The sequence below is a fragment of the Nomascus leucogenys genome, chromosome X (assembly GCF_006542625.1).
Source record: "Nomascus leucogenys isolate Asia chromosome X, Asia_NLE_v1, whole genome shotgun sequence".
NCBI lineage: Eukaryota > Metazoa > Chordata > Mammalia > Primates > Hylobatidae > Nomascus > Nomascus leucogenys.
In genome coordinates, this window is record NC_044406.1 from 135,908,684 (window position 1) to 135,928,601 (window position 19,918).

Sequence of the window (19,918 nt, forward strand, 5' to 3'; positions counted from 1 at the left end):
CTATGACTCGCATGACTGTCCCTCCCTGTTCCTTCCCCTACCCCATCCTAGGGTGGTTCACTCATTCCCTTGTGCTCCCACCATACCCACTGCATACTTGGAAGCCCTTGGAACACTTTATTGCCCTTGTGATTTATACATCTTTGTCCCTTGACTAGACCACAGATGAATTATTCATGAAGCACAAGTACAGTGTCTCATTTGCTTTGGTCTCCTAGGGGCCTAGCCAAGGACTGGGCCTCTACCAGACACCATGACAATGTCTGACATTCTGAGGGCCAGGCATGATGCCTTGCACACGCCATAGGAGTTCCATGGCTATCTGTTGAAAGAATGAATCCTAAATTGTGAACTGTCAGTGTAAAACAGTTCCCTAGGTGCCTTAAATACTGAACAGTAGGTCCTACAAGTGATTTTATAGTGGGGCAATGCGTGGAGCTACTATGGAGAACAGAATGGCGGATACTCAGAAAATTAAACGTGGAACTACCACATGATCTGACAATTCCGCTGATGGGTATATACCCCAAAGAAGGGAAAGCAGGGGCCCAAACAGGTATTTGTACATCGGTGTCCATAGTAGCTTTATTCACAATAGCCCAAAGGTGGAAGCAACCCCAATGTCCATCAGCAGACGAATGGATAAACAAAATGTGGTCTATATATACAGTCATGTGGTGTGTGATGATGAGGATACATTCTGAGAAATGCATCATTAGGTGATTTTGTAATTGTGTGGACATCATAGAGTGTACCTTACAGAAACCTAGATGGATAACCTGCTAACATCTAGGCTATATGGTACAGCCTATTACTCCTAGGCTACAAACCTGTGTGGCATGTGACTATACTGAATACCGTAGGCAACTGTAATACCATGCTAAGTATTTCTGTATCTAAACGTAGAAAAGGTACAGTAAAAATACGGTATTATAGCCTTATGGGACCACCATTGGATATGCAGTCATCATTGACTGAAACATCGTTACGTGGCACATGATTATACAATGCAATGTTAGTCTTAAAAAAGGAAATTCTGACATGTGCTATAACATGGATGAACCTTGAAAACATGCTCAGCAGGCCAGGCGCGGTGGCTGACGCCTGTAATCCCAGCACTTTGGGAGGCTGAGATGGGCGGATCACGAGGTCAGGAGATTGAGACCATCCTGGCTAACACGGTGAAACCCCGTCTCTACTAAAAATACAAAAAAATTAGCCGGGCGTGGTGGTGGGCACCTGTAGTCCCAGCTACTCGGGAGGCTGAGGCAGGAGAATGGCGTGAACCGGGGAGGCAGAGCTTGCAGTGAGCCGAGATTGCGTCACTGCACTCCAGCCTGGGCGACAGAGTGAGACTCTGTCTCAACAAAAAAAAAAAAAAAAAAGAAAGAAAGAAAACACGCTCAGCAAAATAAGCTAGCCACAAAAGGACAAATATTTATGTTTCCACTTATATGAAGAAACTAGAATAATCAAATTCATAGAGACAAAAAGTAGAATGGTCATTGCCAGGGGCTAGGAGGTGGGGAATGGGGAGTTAGTGATTAATGGGTAGAGAGTTTCTGTTTGGAAAGATTAACAAGTTCTAGAAATGGTGGTGGTTGCATAATAACATGAGTGTGCTTGATGCCACTGACCTGGACACTTAAAAGTGGTTAAGATGAGATTGGATGCAATGGCTCGTGCTTGTAATTCCCAGCATTTTGGGAGGCTGAGGCGGGAGGATCTCTTGAGGTCTGGAGTTCAAGACCAGCCTGGGCAGTATAGTGAGACCCCATCTCTACAGAATAAAGAATTAGCTGGGCATGGTGGTTCACACCTATAGTCCTAGCCACTCTGGAGGCTGAGGTGGGAGAATCACTTGAGCCCAGGAGTTAGAGGCTGCAGCAGGCTATGCTCGTGTCACTGCACTCCAGCCTGGGTGACAGAGCGAGCCCCTGTCTCTAAAAAATAAAAATAATGGTTCAAGTGATAAATTATATGTCATGTGTATTTCACCACAGTTAAAATTTTTTTTATAAAGAATGTTATTACCTGTTACTCTGAGATGTTAATATTGATTTTGTCATTCGTTTTCATGTCTTTCCAGGTGGCAATTTCATAGAGTATATTTGCTCTTTCTATGTGATTGCTTCGTATTTTCTTAATGAGTTTTTCCCCCCACATCCTTTTGCTCATAGTCAAATTATTTGAAGCTTCTCTTAGAATCCCCACCCTTCAGCTGTCTTTTTACTTGTGGCATTTTCAGTATTTTGGCAATCCTATTTATGTATTTGAGAATACTATCTTTTACCTTTTAGCATGAATCTATTGATATCTTATAAAGTATCAAAAGATATGAAATACAATACTGGACTGCCTTAAGCAAGGACCCCACCTTTACCATTTCAAGATTGAGTTGTTGGGGTTCTCTGAGTCATGAAGAATTGGTTAAAAGTTGTAGATTGCTAATCATTATTTTGATTCTCAGACTTCCTCACATTTCTGAAAAATGGAAAAATGTTTTTATACTTGTAGAGAAAATGGCATTCATAATGTGCTTGATGAACTGCTAATTGGCATCATACGTTGACACTGTACACTTAGTGTGGTGGCTGGTCTTCACCCTACCATTTTAACTGAAAAGTTTGCTAGCTAGTTGCTTATACTTTCTTGATATCAACTATATTAAAGAGAAATTATAAAACAACATGTAAAAATACTGTAAACTGAAATTTTGTTTTCTAAAAGTAATGGAAGTCATTTCAATTTGATAGACATTTTTGAGTGCCTATTATGTGCCAGGAATTCTATTAGGCCCGGTGAGATGTGATTCTTACCACTGGACAACTTACAGTGACTTTCAAGAGGACTATAACATACGTTAAAACGTTTAACATTCTGTTTCTGTTCAGCGAGTGGGCCATGGTAATGACAACCATGCGGATGCTGACCGATCTCCTATATTTCTGCAGTTTATTGATTGTGTTTGGCAAATGACAAGACAGGTGAGAGATTTCAAGTATATTTCTATATAGTCTTTGCTTTAAATATATCTTAAAGATTAAACTATTATTGCTGTTTCATTCAAGATGAATTTGTGTAAAATATGACCCCATTATTTAACACAATTTGATTCTAATTCACTTAGAAATATAAGCAGAACATTAGAAACCACCAATTTCACACCAAAAGTTACTTGTGTTTGCAAATGGTTTTTATCAATCATCTTGTCCACTAGGTCCAAACCAAGGCCCTGTTCCTCTATAGATTCTGCTGCTTTTGCTCCCCTTCAAAAGGTTAAGGAAGTACAGTCTCCTGCTGAGCAGTTCATCTAAGATTTGGCCAGATGTTAGAAATGAGGATGGGAATGAACTGCTAGTACATGGGATTAGACCAGGCAATCCAGGAATCTCCACACTCTGCCCCAGTCTAGAGCCTCTCCCACCCCCAAGGTCACTGAGGGAAATGAGTGTCCAAGAACCAACGGCATAGAGGAAGCTGCATAGCATTTTGCTATTAGCTGCTGTGTAGTTCCCAAACCCCAACGCACAGGGCCCTGGTAAACAAGGGAGCCATCTAGGGATCCCCTTCCCTTGAGCTGGTCAGGCCCTTTGGCTTCAGTTCAAAGTAGGCCATAAGGCCATAGTTCCTGCACTGTTTTTGTGTTGTTGTTGTTGTTTTCCCCTCATCTCCAACATCTAAACCTGAGTTTGGTCTCCTATCCTTATGATTAAGAGACAGTGCCAGGGCAATGGACCTGGAACCAGAGAGAGAGAGAGGCAAAAGAGAGTAGTTTCCCCAGTGCCTGCTGCCCAGCCTGGCTGAGGGTGGGGCTATGGGGTACAGAACAAGTTAGGGGGCTGAGATCCAGGGTCTGGGCCTTCTCTTGCTAGTCATTCACCAGGAGCTCTGGCCTTGGCTGCTTCAGTCATGGGGAAGGGAAGCAGCCAGGACACTGCCGGTGATCTGCAGGGATTCTACCAACAGCCCTGCTGCTCTTGATTGATCCTCCCGCAGCCTTATCACCATCAGCCCAGGGCCTTTTCAGAGGACATCTGCCTCCCTACTGCAGAAAGTCTGTGAAATACTAGGCCTGTTTCCCCACTGAGAGCTACTGTTACTGATGGCAGTGTGTGTTGGGGCAGAAAGAAGGTTGATAGTCATGATGCTGCCTGTGCTGTCCCGCTCCCCAGCAGCTCTGCCCTGAGGAGGACCTGGAGAACTCAGAAGATGGCACTCCACCTTGAGTGCACACAGCCAGTCCCTGGGAACCTTCTTCCTGTGAGCCTGGAGACAGGCTCAGGTGTGTGTAAAAGTTCCCCAGGTGATTCAGATGTGTAAATGAGTTTGCCAACCAGTGATCTAGCTTAGTGCTCCAAATGTGGTCCTGAGAACTTGTTAGAGACACCAATCTTCGGCCTCACTGACGACCTACCTGCCAGTGCTCTGGGCATGGGGCCCAGCCCTCTGGTTCCATGAGCCCTTCTGGGGGCTGATGGATGCCCAACTTTGAGACCGTTGCTGTAGACTAACACTGCTCAAACCTTAATAAGCACACAAATCCCCTGAGACTCTTATTGAAATGCAGATTCTGATTCAGTGGGGCTGAGGCAGAGCCTGAGAAGCCACATTTCTGATAAGCTCTCAGGTGATGCCAGTGGGTCACAGATCACATTTTCAGTGGCAAGGGAGCACAGAGACATACCTTTAGAAATAAGGAACAAAGGGGAGGGAGTCTGAATAGCCAAAGTAGATTTCATGGAGTCCTCAGGCCCTCACTTAGAAATTAACACTGACTTTTACACTCAGCTTCAACGAACTGATTGGGGTCTCACATGATCTGACGGCCAGGTCACAGGTGATTAAAGATAGCCTGCTAGAGAGCTGGCCCGGGTAAGAGGGGCTGGCCCGGGTAAGAGGTAGGTGTGCTGATGGTGCGGGTGAAAGGTAGCAGCAAACACACTCCAGAAGCATGAAGACTGGCCCGAAGCCTTACTGTTTTATAGAGCCAGGCACTGTTGCTATTTGTGTTGATGCTGAGCCAATAACAATGTTAAATGATTGTCATGTTCAGGTTAGGACAAGAAAGTATGAAACACATTTTAGAAAAATTGCATGAAAAGGCTGAACACAAAAAATAATTGCAGTGCTTCTAAAGGGATAAGCACCATTTTTGTGGATGTGAAATAGCTTATTCCTCCCAAATGTAGATTTTTTAACATCTTCAAACTGACCTCCATTCTTTATACTGCTTAGTGCCTGTTTTCATGTCTAAGCCATGTCATTTTTGTGCTTTTATTGGATTTTCAGAAAATAAGGGGTTTGAATTAGAAGATTTCAGATGCCTCTCACAGCTCTAAGATTCTGTCTGTGAAATGTGTGTATAATTAATTTCTTTTAAAATTACATTGTTAATGCATTAGCACAGACATCAATGACTAGTCTTTATCAGTTCATTAACAAATGAATGAGACATATAGCAGGTATAAGATGCAGTCATATGAAAGATTATTTTTAGGTTGCCTACTGTTAACTCAAGTAAACTATGCAGTGTAAAATTGTCAGAAATATCAGAATAAAATGAACTAGTCTGTATGTGAACAAAGAAACTAAGGGAAAAATAATTGAGGGACTCTTTAGAGAAAAGTCCCAAAGACACTCTGTAATATCCATAGTTTAATACAATCCTTACTCCTCTGGATAGGTTTAATAGTCACTGATATTTTTGTTCCTCAAGAGGTGCAGAATCGGGGCCAGATGTGGTGGTTCACGCCTATAATCTCAGTGACTCAGGAGGCTGAGGTGGAAGGATCGCTTGAGGCCACGAATTCAAGACCAGCCTGGGCAACATAGTGAGACCCCCCCCATCTCTTCAAAAAAAAAAAATTAAAAAATTAGCCAGGCATGGTAGTGTGCACTTGTAGTCCCAGTTACTCGGGAGGATGAGGCAGGAGGATTGCTTGAGTCCAGGAGTTCAAGGTTACAGTGAACTATGATTGTACCAGTGCACTCCAGCCTGGGTGACAGAGTGAGACCCTGTCTCTAAAACAATAAAAAAAGAGGTGCAGAATTTTATTATAGATTACTGTGCTAAAGTATGATTTTCGGAAATCATACTTTTAGGTAAAAGGTACAGTTTCCAGGAGAAGAGGCCAAAACAAACTATGAATTGCAGCGACCTAATCTTTCATTTGTATTACTCCACCTGCTACTGTTTCCCCCAATGAGCTGTTTTCTGAGTTGAGCTTAATGCCATGACACCCCCTGAGTATAAATGGCAGTCTTGACCCAACATGAGTAGATGGAGCCTTTGTTTTCCAGTTTTCATGGGTGCCGATGGGCTTGAACTGAGCCCTGCCCACTTTGACCTCCCATATCTGGTACCCAGTGACCAGAATAAGGCTTGTTGTCACTGACTCTGGAACACACCTTTCCAAGCTCCCAGATCTACAATGCAGGCTCAGGGGCTAGGAATGAAGACTCATTGTCATAGTCTGTTCGGGCTGCTGTAACAAAATATCATAAATGAGGTGGTTTATAAACAACAGAAACTTCTTTCTCACAGTTCTGGAGGTTGGGAAATCCAACATCAAGGCCCTAGCAGATTCAGTGTCTGGTGAGGGCTTGCTTCCTGCTTCATAGATTAGCTGTCTTTTCATTGTAACCTGACATCATGGAAGCGACAAGAGAGTTCTCTTGGGCTTTTAGAAGAGCACTAATCCCATTCACGAGAGCTCTACCCTCGTGACCTGATCACTTCCCAAAGGCCCCACTTCCTCATACTACATCTTGGGGATTAGAATTTCAACATAGAAATTTTAGGGGGATACAAATATTCAGTTCATAGCACTTATATGGCTTGAAGATATGTCAATAATTTGCTATCTTTTAGTAAACATTTATTTTTAAAAGTTTGAAAATTATAAAATATAGGACAAAACCCTGGATCTTTCATTCCTATCCTTGATTTAATAAGGCTTCAGTACACAAAAATGTCATGTATTTGCTTACAATTCACAAATTCTGTGGTGCCAATAATTTATGAATAGGGCATAACTAAGCAGCATAGAGAAGTCCTGGGAAAATTGGACATAGTGTGCCTGGCCTGTTAAAAGATAGCCATTTGAGCCGGGCACAGTAGCTCATGCCTATAATCTCAGCACTTTAGGAGGCCGAGATGGGAGGATCACTTGAGATCAGGAGCTCAAGACCAACCTAGGTAACATAGGGAGACCTTGTCGCTGCAAAAAACAAAAAAAAAAGCTAGCTGGGTTGTGGCAGTAGTCCCAGCTACTTGGCAGGCTGAAGTGGGAGGGATCACTGGAGCCTGGGGCGTTGAGGCTGCAGTGAACCACAGTCGCACCACTGCACTCCAGCCTGGGCAACAAAGTAGGACCCTATCTAAATAAATAAATGCATGAATGAGACAGAGAGAGATAGAGAAAGATAGCCGTTTGAAATGTGAGGCCACTGTCAGAGTTGCAAGGGGCAATCTTAAAGGCTCCAAGAAAGGATTAACCAGTAGATATTGTTAGCATTTCAGCCAGAGACATCACATCGTTGATTTAGTTCATCTAAGAACAAGGATGCCAGTAAGAACCACCAGAGTTAGTTTCCAGAGGTTTCTGAAGCAGTAATATTCTGGTGGGATTCCTTAGAAGAGAGTTGTGTGTTTCTATGAGAGCAATCCTTAAGAGGGAGAGAGAAGCAAATCTTAATCCACGGTATCTGAGCATAATTCCTTAAGTCAGCGAATGTAATAGCCTGGTGAAGAAAACAGTTCCAGGTGGAGTTTGGACAGTCCTGGATTGACCATTGTTCTAATTGAAAAGCCTGGTGCTAGTCTAGTAGTAAAGCTAAACTAAAAAATAAACTTGTCTACCAGTGATCCTGATGTGATCATTCTGGAGACGTGAAGATTTGTCATGATAGTGTGCACACAGCACTCTGATTGAAGAATAGGTTTTTAAGAAAACTGACTTAAATACAAGTATGCTGGGTAGTACTATTTGGCTTCGCTTCGTTGAGTAGGTGATAAATATTTTACTGTGTTTTTACATTAGAGTTCTGGCACATGGTAGGCACTCAGCACATGCCTGCTGTTAGGGTAATTATTATCACTTCCAGATCATCTCATGGCCACAACACGCCAGCTACTGGCTAGAACCTGCTGGCAATAGTAATAGTCTTCATTGGAATTCTGCAAAACCCCATCAAGAATTACCTAAAACAATCAAGATGATCTGTGGTTTTGCTTCCTCACTCTGCCAATATGGTGAATTACAGTAATTGATTTGTTTTGTAACATAGATTTTCATATGTTAAGCCAGTCTTACATTCGTAAAGTAAACCCTACATGGTCATGTTGTATTACCTTTTTAAAATATATTGCCAGGTTCAGCTTGCTCATTTACACTGGTAAGAAGTCAGGCATGCTGTAATCCCAGCACTTTGGGAGGCTGAGGCGAGTGGATCACGAGGTCAGGAGTTCGAGACCAGCCTGGCCAACACGGTGAAACCCCGTCTCTACTAAAAATACAAAAATTAGCCAGGTGTGGTGGTGCGCACCTGTAATCCCAGCTACTCAGGAGGCTGAGGCAGGAGAATCACTTGAACCCTGGTGGCGGAGGTTGCAGTGAGCCTAGATGGCGCCATGGCGCCATTGCACTCCAGCCTGGGGGACAGAGAGAGACTCCGTCTCAAAAAAAAAAAAAAAAAAAGAATTCAGGGGTGTATGGTCATGGAGTTGTCTTTGTAGGAAGGTTCTTAACTAGGAGTTGTTTATTTAACAGATGCAGAGCTATTCGGATTTTCTATTCCTCTTGAGTCACGTTGGGTACATGTTATGACTGGATCTACTGCTCCCCTTACCCCCGACCTGGGATGTGGCTGCAGCCAGGAAGCTGGCACAATAGCAGGGCTCCCCTCATTTGTTTCCCTTCTCTCAGAGTCACAGTCCAGTACTGCCTGTTGCCAGTGTCTGAAAACAGTCATTTCTTATATTGTATCCAGCTTGCTAGATGTTTCTGGCAGAAGGGTGAGTCTGGGCTCTGTCCTACTGCCATGGTGAGAAGTGGAAGCTACATAAGCTTTTCTGGGCATTGAGTACAACAAATTTAGTTGCTGCTGGTTGTTTCTCAGCCAGATCTATAAGTTTGGACTTAAAACTGTAGGTAGTTGAACTTTACATGGGCTCAGTCTTCCTTTAAATCTTTGACTATATTCCAAGTTGTAGTTTTGCTGTCTTTCATAAAAAAGTAATATTACTTTTAGAAATTGGACTCTATGACTAAACCTTATTTTTCTCTTCATTTAAGTTTCCTTCAGCATTCGAGTTTAATGAGCTATTCTTGATTACAATTTTGGATCACCTTTATAGCTGTCTTTTTGGGACCTTTTTGTGCAACTGTGAACAGCAGCGATTCAAAGAGGTGAGTATGCTGCATCCTTGTCTGTTGCTTTTCCTGTGGCTCAGGCACCTCTCCTGGGAAGTGCCACTGTAGGAGGGCTGAGGGGAGGGAGGACTGCGCTCTGGTGCTATTGCTGACTGTAAATGCCCTCCCAGGGTTCTGGCCAGCACCACCGCATGTGTCTAACACAAGCCCCTTCCTTTCTAGGCATGGGGGGCTGGGACCCAGCGAGCCCGTGGCTCTCTCAGGAGTAGGTGAGTGCTAGACCCTGGCCCTCCTGACTCGGAGTTTGTGTAGTCTCCGCTGCACCAATTCCAAAACCGTGGGATTCTGCTTTTCTTCCTCTGTGGTGTTGGCCAGATCGCACTTGAAGGCCTTGGAAAGGGAGTCTGCTGATTAACCAAAAAGCCCACTTTAGGTAGCAAGTTAACACTTTTTTACATCAAAGTAGTAAAGAAGCAGTTACCAAACTTCTCAGAGTTACATCTCATTTCTTTCTTTTTTCCTCGGTGTGGGATAAAAGAGAGATGTGGTCAAAAGTGGGAAGGCATTGGAAAAAGGCAGCTTAAGGAGTATATGGTCCTGTTAATAGATAAGGACCACTGCCTGTGAGCCGAGTATGTTAGGACAGTATAGAATTCAGGAGAAAACAGTCTGTCAGTAATGCCCGCCTCCCCCTCTCTCAGCAGCCTCCCCACAGTTGACAGCGCCCTCATTCCGCGACCCCACCTCGTCCTGCCTCCTTGGCCTCCCCTGCTCAGTCTCCTCTGACTGGCTGCCATTTTAACCAGTCTCTAAAGTTGGAGTCACCTGGGCCTAGTCCCAGGTCCTCTTCTCCCCTCGACTCTTGTTCTGTCTTTCTAAGTGACTTTGTCTTGCCTCGGGGACCTAAATGCCTTTTCCTGCTCCTCCCCTGCTCTTTTGCATCTCAGTACACAGCACCACTGGCCATCCAGATGCCGAGGCCAAATACACGGGAGTCACCTTCCACTCCTCCCTCACCCTCACCCTAGCTACCACATCCAGTCCCCTGGTGAATGAATGCTGCTGGCCTTGTCCCAAAGTACATTCTTTCTCTTTCTTTTTTTCTTTTTTTTTTTTTTTGACCGCGTTTTGCTCTTGTTGCCCAGGATGTAGTGCAGTGGCGCGATCTCAGCTCACTGCAAGCTCCGCCTACCACGTTCAAGCGATTCTCTTGCCGCAGCCAGCCTCCCGAGTAGCTGGGATTATAGGCACCCGCCACCACGCCTGGCTAATTTTTTGTATGTTTAATAGAGACAGGGTTTCGCCATGTTGGGCAGGCTGGTCTCGAACTCCTGACCTCAGGTGATCTGCCCGTCTCAGCCTCCCAAAGTGCCAGGATTACTGGCCCAAAGTATATTCTTAATCTGCCACTTCTTAACTGCTTTACAGCTATAAGCCTAGCTCAAGCCCCTACTGTCTTACACTCCTACTGTCTCACATGTGGACTAAGGCAGAACCCAGGAATGGGCTTCCCTGATTCTCTTTCTGACCTTCAGTAGCCCATTCTAAACATAGCAACCAGAGCGAGCATTCAGTAACTGAAATCTGATCATGTGCCTCTCCCCTGCTTCCCACTGCAGTTAGAGTAAAATCCACACTCCTGTGGGCCCAGTGTGATGGGGACTTGTTAACCTCCTAATAAAAAGAAAAACATTTTTAAAAGAGTGAGTTTTATGTTATGTGAATTATATCTCAAAGCTATTTAAAACAAATAAAATCAGAAGCAGAAGAATGAAGTTCATATATAGAATTTTAACCATGGTTTTATCTTTTTTTTTTTGAGAGAGGGGGAGTGCAAAATTCATTCTTAAAAAAATGAACTCTCTTGATACATAATTTACATACCATAAAATTCACCCATCTAAAGTGTACAGTTTCATGGTTCTAGCATATTCACATATTGTGCAGCCATCACCAATATCTAATTTCATAAAATTTCTTTATTTTTATTTCTATTTTTTGTAGTGATTAGGGTCTTGCTATGTTGCCCAGGCTGGTCTCAAACTCCTGGCCTCAAGTGATGCTCCCGCCTCGGCCTCCCAAAGTGCTGGGATTATAGGTGTAAGCCACTGTGCCTGGCCTAAGTTTATAAAATTTCTGTCATCCCCAAAAGAAATGGCATACTCGGTAGCAATCACTTCCCATTTCCCCTACCCCCATCCCCTAGCAACCATCAGTCTGCTTTCTGTCTCTACGGATTTGCCTATTCTGGACGTTTCATAGAAATGGAATTATACAATAGGTGAACTTATATGACTGTCTTCCTTTGCTTAGCATAATGTTTTCAAGGTTCATCTATGCACCAATACATCCTTCTTATGGCTGAGCAATATTCCATTATATGGATAGACACATTTTGTTTATCCATTCATTGGTTGATAGAAATTTGGGTTGTTTCCACGTTTTGGTTTTTAGGAATAATGCTACTGTAACTAGTGATGTACAAGTTTTTATGTGGACACACGCCTTCATTCATTTATACCTACAAGTGGAATTGCCGGGTCATGTGGCAACTGTGTTTAACCTATTGAGGAACCGCCAGATTGTTTTCCAAAGCAGTTGCACACACGAGCAATGTCTGAGGCTTCCAATTTCTCCACATTTCACCAACGCTTACTATTTTCCTTTTTAAAAAAATTATAGCCATCCTAGTGAGTGGGAAGTGGTATGTTGTGGTTTTAGATTTGCATTTCCCCAACGGCTAATGATATTGAGCATATTTCCATGTGCTTATTGGCCATTTGCATATCTTCTGTGGAGAATGTGTATTCAGCTCCTTAGTTCATTTTAAAGTTGTGGTGTTTGTCCTTTTTATTATGGAGTTGTAAGAGTTCCTTATACATTATATATTCAAGTCCCTTATAAGATACATGATTTGCAAAAATTTTATCCCACTCTATGGGTTGTTTTTTTTACTTTCTTCATGGTGTTCTTTGAAGCACAAAAGTTTTTAATTTTGATGAATTGCAATTTATCTATTTTTCCTCTTCCTGCTTGCACTTTTGGTATCATATCTAAGAAACCATTGCTTAACTCAAAGTCATGAAGATTTGCTCCTGTGTTTTCTTCTAAGAGCTTTATACTTTTAGATCTTACATTTAGGTCTGTGATCTGTTTTGAGGTAACGTTTGTATACAGTGTGAATTAAGGATCCAACTTCATTCTTTTGTATGTTGGCTATCTAGCTGTCCCAGCACCATTTGTTGGAAAGATTTTCTTTCCTTCATTCAATTTTCTTGCCAACCTTGTTGAAGATCAGTTGACCGTAAATGTCAGAGAGTTCATTTCTGTGCTTTCTGTTCTGTTCCATTGATCTGCATGTCTCTCCTTATGCCAGCACCGCTGGCATTGATTACCGTAGCTTTGTGGTAAGTTTTGAAAATGGGAAGTATGAGTCCTCCTACTTTGTTCTTTTTCAGGATTATTTTAGCTATTCCAGATCCTTTGAATTTTTGTTGGTGTTTCTCTTATAAATAAATGTATAAAAATTGAAATGGTCCTAATTGGATGTTCCTGTATTTAGATAGCTCGTGGGAAGTCAGCAGCAGAATGGGAGAAAATGCTGTTGGCCTTGCCATTTTCTCATTTGACTTTGTCATTGTGCTTGATCCATTGTTTAATATTTACCTGCCTCACCATGCCTGCACATTTGGGTGTTTTTGTTCAGATGAGCAATGCAAGTAGGTACAGTGTTTCTGAATAGTGTACTACAAAATTAGGGGAAGAAGAGATAACTTAGTGATATATTTACTTGTCTTTATAAAGCTTCTCCAGCCTGCACCACAGCACATTTTCCTCCAGATAGCTATGATTTTCCAGCACAAGGAATCTTAACTGTAAAATCTAGTCTCATTTCTCAATATTAAGAGTCACAGCCAGGTGTGGTGGCTCACGCCTGTAATCCTAGCACTCTGGGAGGCTGAGGCGGGAGGATCACTTGAGGTCAAGAGTTCGAAACCAGCCTGGGCAACACAGTGAATCCCCATCTCCACCAAAAAATACAAAAATTTGCCAGGCATGGTGGCGTGCGCCTGTAGTCCCCAGCTACTGGGGAGGCTGAGGCAGGAAAACTGTTTGAACCCGGGAGGCAGACATTGCACTGAGCTGAGATCGTGCCACTGCATTCTAGCCTGGGTGACAGAGTGAGACTCCATCTCAAAAAAAAAAAAAAAAAAAAAAAAGGACTCGCAAAAGCTCTATTTTCGGGGGGTGGAGCCAAGATGGCCGAATAGGAACAGCTCCGGTCTCCAGCTCCCAGCCCCAGCGACACAGAAGACGGGTGATTTCTGCATTTCTGCTTGAGGTACTGGTTTCATCTCACTAGGGAGTGCCTAACAGTGGGTGCAGGACAGGCGGTGAAGCGCACTGTGCGCGAGCCGAAGCAGGGCGAGGCATTGACTCACTCGGGAAGCGCAAGGGGTCAGGGAGTTCCCTTTCCTAGTCAAAGAAAGGGGAAGCAGACGGCACCTGGAATATCGGGTCAGTCCCACCCTAACTGCGCTTTTCCAACGGGCCTGGAAAACGGCACACTAGGAGATTGTGTCCCGCACCTGGCTCGGAGGGTCCTATGCCCACGGAGTCTCGCTGATTGCTAGCACAGCAGTCTGAGATCAAGCTGCGAGGCGGCAGCGAGGCTGGGGGAGGGGCGCCCGCCATTGCCCAGGCTTGCTTAGGTAAACAAAGCAGCCAGGAAGCTCGAACTGGGTGGAGCCCACCACAGCTCAAGCAGGCCTGCCTGTCTCTGTAGGCTCCACCTCTGGGGGCAGGGCACAGACAAACAAAAACTCTGCAAGAACTTCCACAGACTTAAATGTCCCTGTCTGACTGACAGCTTTGAAGAGAGTAGTGGTTCTCCCAGCACGCAGCTGGAGATCTGAGAACGGTCAGACTGCCTCCTAAAGCGGGTCCCTCACCCCTGAGCAGCCTAACTGGGAGGCACCCCCCCAGTAGGGACAGACTGACACCTCATTCAACCCGGTACTTCTCTGAGACAAAACTTTCAGAGGAACTATCAGACAGCTGAATTTGTGGTCTCACGAAAATCCGCTGTTCTGCAGCCACCGCTGCTGACACCCAGCCAAACAGGGTCTGGAGTGCACCTCTAGTAAACTCCAACAGACCTGCAGCTGAGGGTCCTGTCTGGTAGAAGGAAAACTAACAAACAGAAAGGACATCCACACCAAAAACCCATCTGTACATCACCATCATCAAAGACAAAAAGTAGATAAAACCACAAAGATGGGGAAAAAACAGACCAAAAAAACTGGAAACTCTAAAAAACAGAGCACCTCTCCTCCTCCAAAGGAACGCAGTTCCTCACCAGCAACGGAACAAAGCTGGATGGAGGATGACTTTGATGAGTTGAGAGAAGAAGGCTTCAGACGATCAAACTACTCTGAGCTACGAGAGGAAATTCAAAACAACAGCAAAGAAGTTAAAAACTTTGAAAAAAAATTAGAAGAATGGATAACTAGAATAACCAATGGAGAGAAGGGCTTCAAGGAGCCGATGGAGGTGAAAGCCAAGTTTCGAGAACTACGCGAAGATTGCAGAAGCCTAAGTAGCAGATGCGACCAACTGGAAGAAAGGGTATCGCTGATGGAAGATGAAATGAATGAAATGAAAAGAGAAGGGAAGTTTAGAGAAAAAAGGATAAAAAGAAATGAACAAAGCCTCCAAGAAATTTGGGACTATGTGAAAAGACCAAACCTACGTCTGATTGGTGTACCTGAAAATGATGGGGAGAATGGAACCAAGTTGGAAAACACTCTGCAAGATATTATCCAGGAGAACTTCCCCAATCTAGCAAGGCAGACCAGCATTCAGATTCAGGAAATACAGAGAACGCCACAAAGATACTCCTCGAGAAGGGCAACTCCAAGACACATTATTGTCAGATTCACCAAAGTTGAAATGAAAGAAAAAATGTTAAGGGCAGCCAGAGAGAAAGGTCGGGTTACCCACAAAGGGAAGCCCATCAGACTAACAGCTGATCTCTCAGCAGAAACTCTACAAGCCAGAAGAGAGTGGGGGCCGATATTCAACATTCTTAAAGAAAAGAATTTTCAACCCAGAATCTCCTATCCCGCCAAACTAAGCTTCATAAGTGAAGGAGAAATAAAACACTTTACAGACAAGCAAACGCTGAGTGATTTTGTCACCACCAGGCCTGCCCTAAAAGAGCTCCTGAAGGAAGCACTAAACATGGAAAGGAACAACCGGTACCAGCCACTGCAAAAACATGCCAAATTGTAAAGACCATCGAGACTAGGAAGAAACTATAGCAACTAACGAGCAAAATAACCAACTAACATCATAATGACAGGATCAGATTCACACATAACAATATTAACGTTAAATGTAAATGGGCTAAATGCTCCAATCAAAAGACACAGACTGGCAAACTGGATAAGGAGTCAGGACCCATCAGTGTGCTGTATTCAGGAAACCCATCTCACGTGCAGAGACACACATAGACTCAAAATAAAGGGATGGAGGAAGATCTATCAAGCAACTGGAAAACAAAAAAAGGCAGGGGTTGCAATCCTAGTCTCTGATAAAATAGACTTTAAACCAACAAAGATCAAAAGAGACAAAGAAGGCCATTACATAATGGTAAAGGGATCAATTCATCAAGAAGAGCTAACTATCCTAAATATATATGCACCCAACACAGGAGCACCCAGATTCATAAAGCAAGTCCTGAGTGACCTACAAAGGGACTTAAACTCCCACACAATAATAATGGGAGATTTTAACACCCCACTGTCAGCATTAGACAGATCAACGAGACAGAAAGTTAACAAGGATATCCAGGAATTGAACTCAGCTCTACATAAAGTGGACCTAATAGACATCTACAGAACTCTCCACCCCAAGTCAACAGAATATACATTTTTTTCAGCACCACACCACACCTATTCCAAAATTGACCACATAGTTGGAAGTAAAGCTCTCCTCAGCAAATGTAAAAGAACAGAAATTATAACAAACTGTCTCTCAGACCACAGTGCAATCAAACTAGAACTCAGGATTAAGAAACTCACTCAAAACCGCTCTACTACATGGAAACTGAACAACCTGCTCCTGAATGACTATTGGGTACATAATGAAATGAAGGCAGAAATAAAGATGTTCTTTGAAACCAACGAGAACAAAGACACAACATACCAGAATCTCTGGGACACATTCAAAGCAGTGTGTAGAGGGAAATTTATAGCACTAAATGCCCACAAGAGAAAGCAGGAAAGATCCAAAATTGACTCCCTAACATCACAATTAAAAGAACTAGAAAAGCAAGAGCAAACACATTCAAAAGCTAGCAGAAGGCTAGAAATAACTAAAATCAGAGCAGAACTGAAGGAAATAGAGACACAAAAAACCCTTCAAAAAATTAATGAATCCAGGAGCTGGTTTTTTGAAAAGATCAACAAAATTGATGGACCGCTAGCAAGACTAATAAAGAAGAAAAGAGAGAAGAATCAAATAGATGCAATAAAAAACGAAAAAGGGGATATCACCACCGATCCCACAGAAATACAATCTACCATCAGAGAATACTACAAACACCTCTATGCAAATAAACTAGAAAATCTAGAAGAAATGGATAAATTCCTCAACAAATACACCCTCCCAAGACTAAACCAGGAAGAAGTTGAATCTCTGAATAGACCAATAACAGGCTCTGAAATTGTGGCAATAATCAATAGCTTACCAACCAAAAAGAGTCCAGGACCTGATGGATTCACAGCCGAATTCTACCAGAGGTACAAGGAGGAACTGGTACCATTCCTTCTGAAACTATTCCAATCGATAGAAAAAGAGGGAATCCTCCCTAACACATTTTATGAAGCCAGCATCGTCCTGATACCAAAACCTGGCAGAGACATAACCAAAAAAGAGAATTTCAGACCAATATCCTTGATGAACATTGATGCAAAAATCCTCAATAAAATACTGGCAAACCGAATCCAGCAGCACATCAAAAAGCTTATCCACCATGATCAAGTGGGCTTCATCCCTGGGATGCAAGGCTGGTTCAACATACGCAAATCAATAAATGTAATCCAACATATAAACAGAAACAAAGACAAAAACCACATGATTATCTCAATAGATGCAGAAAAGGCCTTTGACAAAATTCAACAACCCTTCATGCTAAAAACTCTCAATAAATTAGGTATTGATGGGACGTATCTCAAAATAATAAGAGCTATCTACGACAAACCCACAGCCAATATCATACTGAATGGGCAAAAACTGGAAGCATTCCCTCTGAAAACTGGCACAAGACAGGGATGCCCTCTCTCACCGCTCCTGTTCAACATAGTGCTGGAAGTTCTGGCCAGAGCAATCAGGCAGGAGAAGGAAATAAAAGGTATTCAATTAGGAAAAGAGGAAGTCAAATTGTCCCTGTTTGCAGATGACATGATTGTATATCTAGAAAACCCCATTGTCTCAGCCCAAAATCTCCTTAAGCTGATTAGCAACTTCAGCGAAGTCTCAGGATACAAAATTAATGTACAAAAATCACAAGCATTCTTGTACACCAATAACAGACAAACAGAGAGCCAAATCATGAGTGAAATCCCATTCACAATTGCTTCAAAGAGAATAAAATACCTAGGAATCCAACTTACAAGGGATGTGAAGGACCTCTTCAAGGAGAACTACAAACCACTGCTCAATGAAATAAAAGAGGATACAAACAAATGGAAGAACATTCCATGCTCATGGGTTGGAAGAATCAATATCGTGAAAATGGCCATACTGCCCAAGGTAATTTATAGATTCAATGCCATCCCCATCAAGCTACCAATGACTTTCTTCACAGAATTGGAAAAAACTACTTTAAAGTTCATATGGAACCAAAAAAGAGCCCGCATCGCCAAGTCAATCCTAAGCCAAAAGAACAAAGCTGGAGGCATCACGCTACCTGACTTTAAACTATACTACAAGGCTACAGTAACCAAAACAGCATGGTACTGGTACCACAACAGAGACATAGATCAATGGAACAGAACAGAGCCCTCAGAAATGATGCCGCATAGCTACAACTATCTGATCTTTGACAAACCTGACAAAAATAAGAAATGGGGAAAGGATTCCCTATTTAATAAATGGTGCTGGGAAAACTGGCTAGCCATATGTAGAAAGCTGAAACTGGATCCCTTCCTTACACCTTATACAAAAATTAATTCAAGATGGATTAAAGACTTAAGTGTTAGACCTAAAACCATTAAAATCCTACAAGAAAACCTAGGCAATACCATTCAGGACATAGGCGTGGGCAAGGACTTCATGTCTAAAACACCAAAAGCAATGGCAACAAAAGCCAAAATCGACAAATGGGATCTCATTAAACTAAAGAGCTTCTGCACAGCAAAAGAAACTATCATCAGAATGAACAGGCAACCTACAGAATGGGAGAAAATTTTTGCAACCTACTCATCTGACAAAGGGCTAATATCCAGAATCTATAACGAACTCAAACAAATTTTCAAGAAAAAAACAAACAACCCCATCAAAAAGTGGGCAGAGGACATGAACAGACACTTCTCAAAAGAAGACATTTATGCAGCCAGAAAACACATGAAGAAATGCTCATCATCACTGGCCATCAGAGAAATGCAAATCAAAACCACAGTGAGATACCATCTCACACCAGTTAGAATGGCCATCATTAAAAAATCAGGAAACAACAGGTGCTGGAGAGGATGTGGAGAAATAGGAACACTTTTACACTGTTGGTGGGATTGTAAACTAGTTCAACCATTGTGGAAGTCAGTGTGGCGATTCCTCAGGGATCTCGAACTAGAAATACCATTTGACCCAGCCATCCCATTACTGGGTATATACCCAAAGGACTATAAATCATGCTGCTATAAAGACACATGCACACGTATGTTTATTGCGGCACTATTCACAATAGCAAAGAGTTGGAACCAACCCAAATGTCCAACAACGATAGACTGGATTAAGAAAATGTGGCACATATACACCATGGAATACTATGCAGCCATAAAAAATGATGAGTTCGTGTCCTTTGTAGGGACATGGATGAAACTGGAAAACATCATTCTCAGTAAACTATCGCAAGGACAAAAAACCAAACACCGCATGTTCTCACTCATAGGTGGGAATTGAACAATGAGAACTCATGGACACAGGAAGGGGAACATCACACTCCAGGGACTGTTGTGGGGTGGGGGAGGGGGGAGGGACAGCATTAGGAGATACACCTAATGCTAAATGATGAGTTAATGGGTGCAGGAAATCAACATGGCACATGGATACATATGTAACAAACCTGCACATTGTGCACATGTACCCTAAAACCCTAAAGTATAATAAAAAAAAAAAAAAAAAAAAAAAAAAAAAAAAAAAAAAGAAAAAAAAAAAAAAAAAAAAAAAAAAAGCTCTATTTTCTTTTAGAGGCAGGGTCTTGCTCTATTGTCCAGGCTGGAGTACAGCGGCACAATCATAGCTCACTACAGCCTCAA

The 19,918-nt window shown here is 42.7% G+C and overlaps 1 protein-coding gene across 5 annotated transcripts in view; it reads left to right on the top strand.

The window, feature by feature from the left end:
* The window catches only part of MTMR1 (myotubularin related protein 1), an 83,946-nt gene that overhangs the window by 53,809 nt on the left and 10,219 nt on the right, over positions 1 to 19,918 (top strand). For all 5 annotated transcript variants that reach the window (XM_030807486.1, XM_030807488.1, XM_030807487.1 and 2 more), the window contains 2 exons: positions 2,895 to 2,987; positions 9,300 to 9,413. In XM_030807486.1, the coding sequence (XP_030663346.1) occupies positions 2,895 to 2,987; positions 9,300 to 9,413 (207 nt within the window). The remainder of the gene's footprint in view (positions 1 to 2,894; positions 2,988 to 9,299; positions 9,414 to 19,918) is intronic.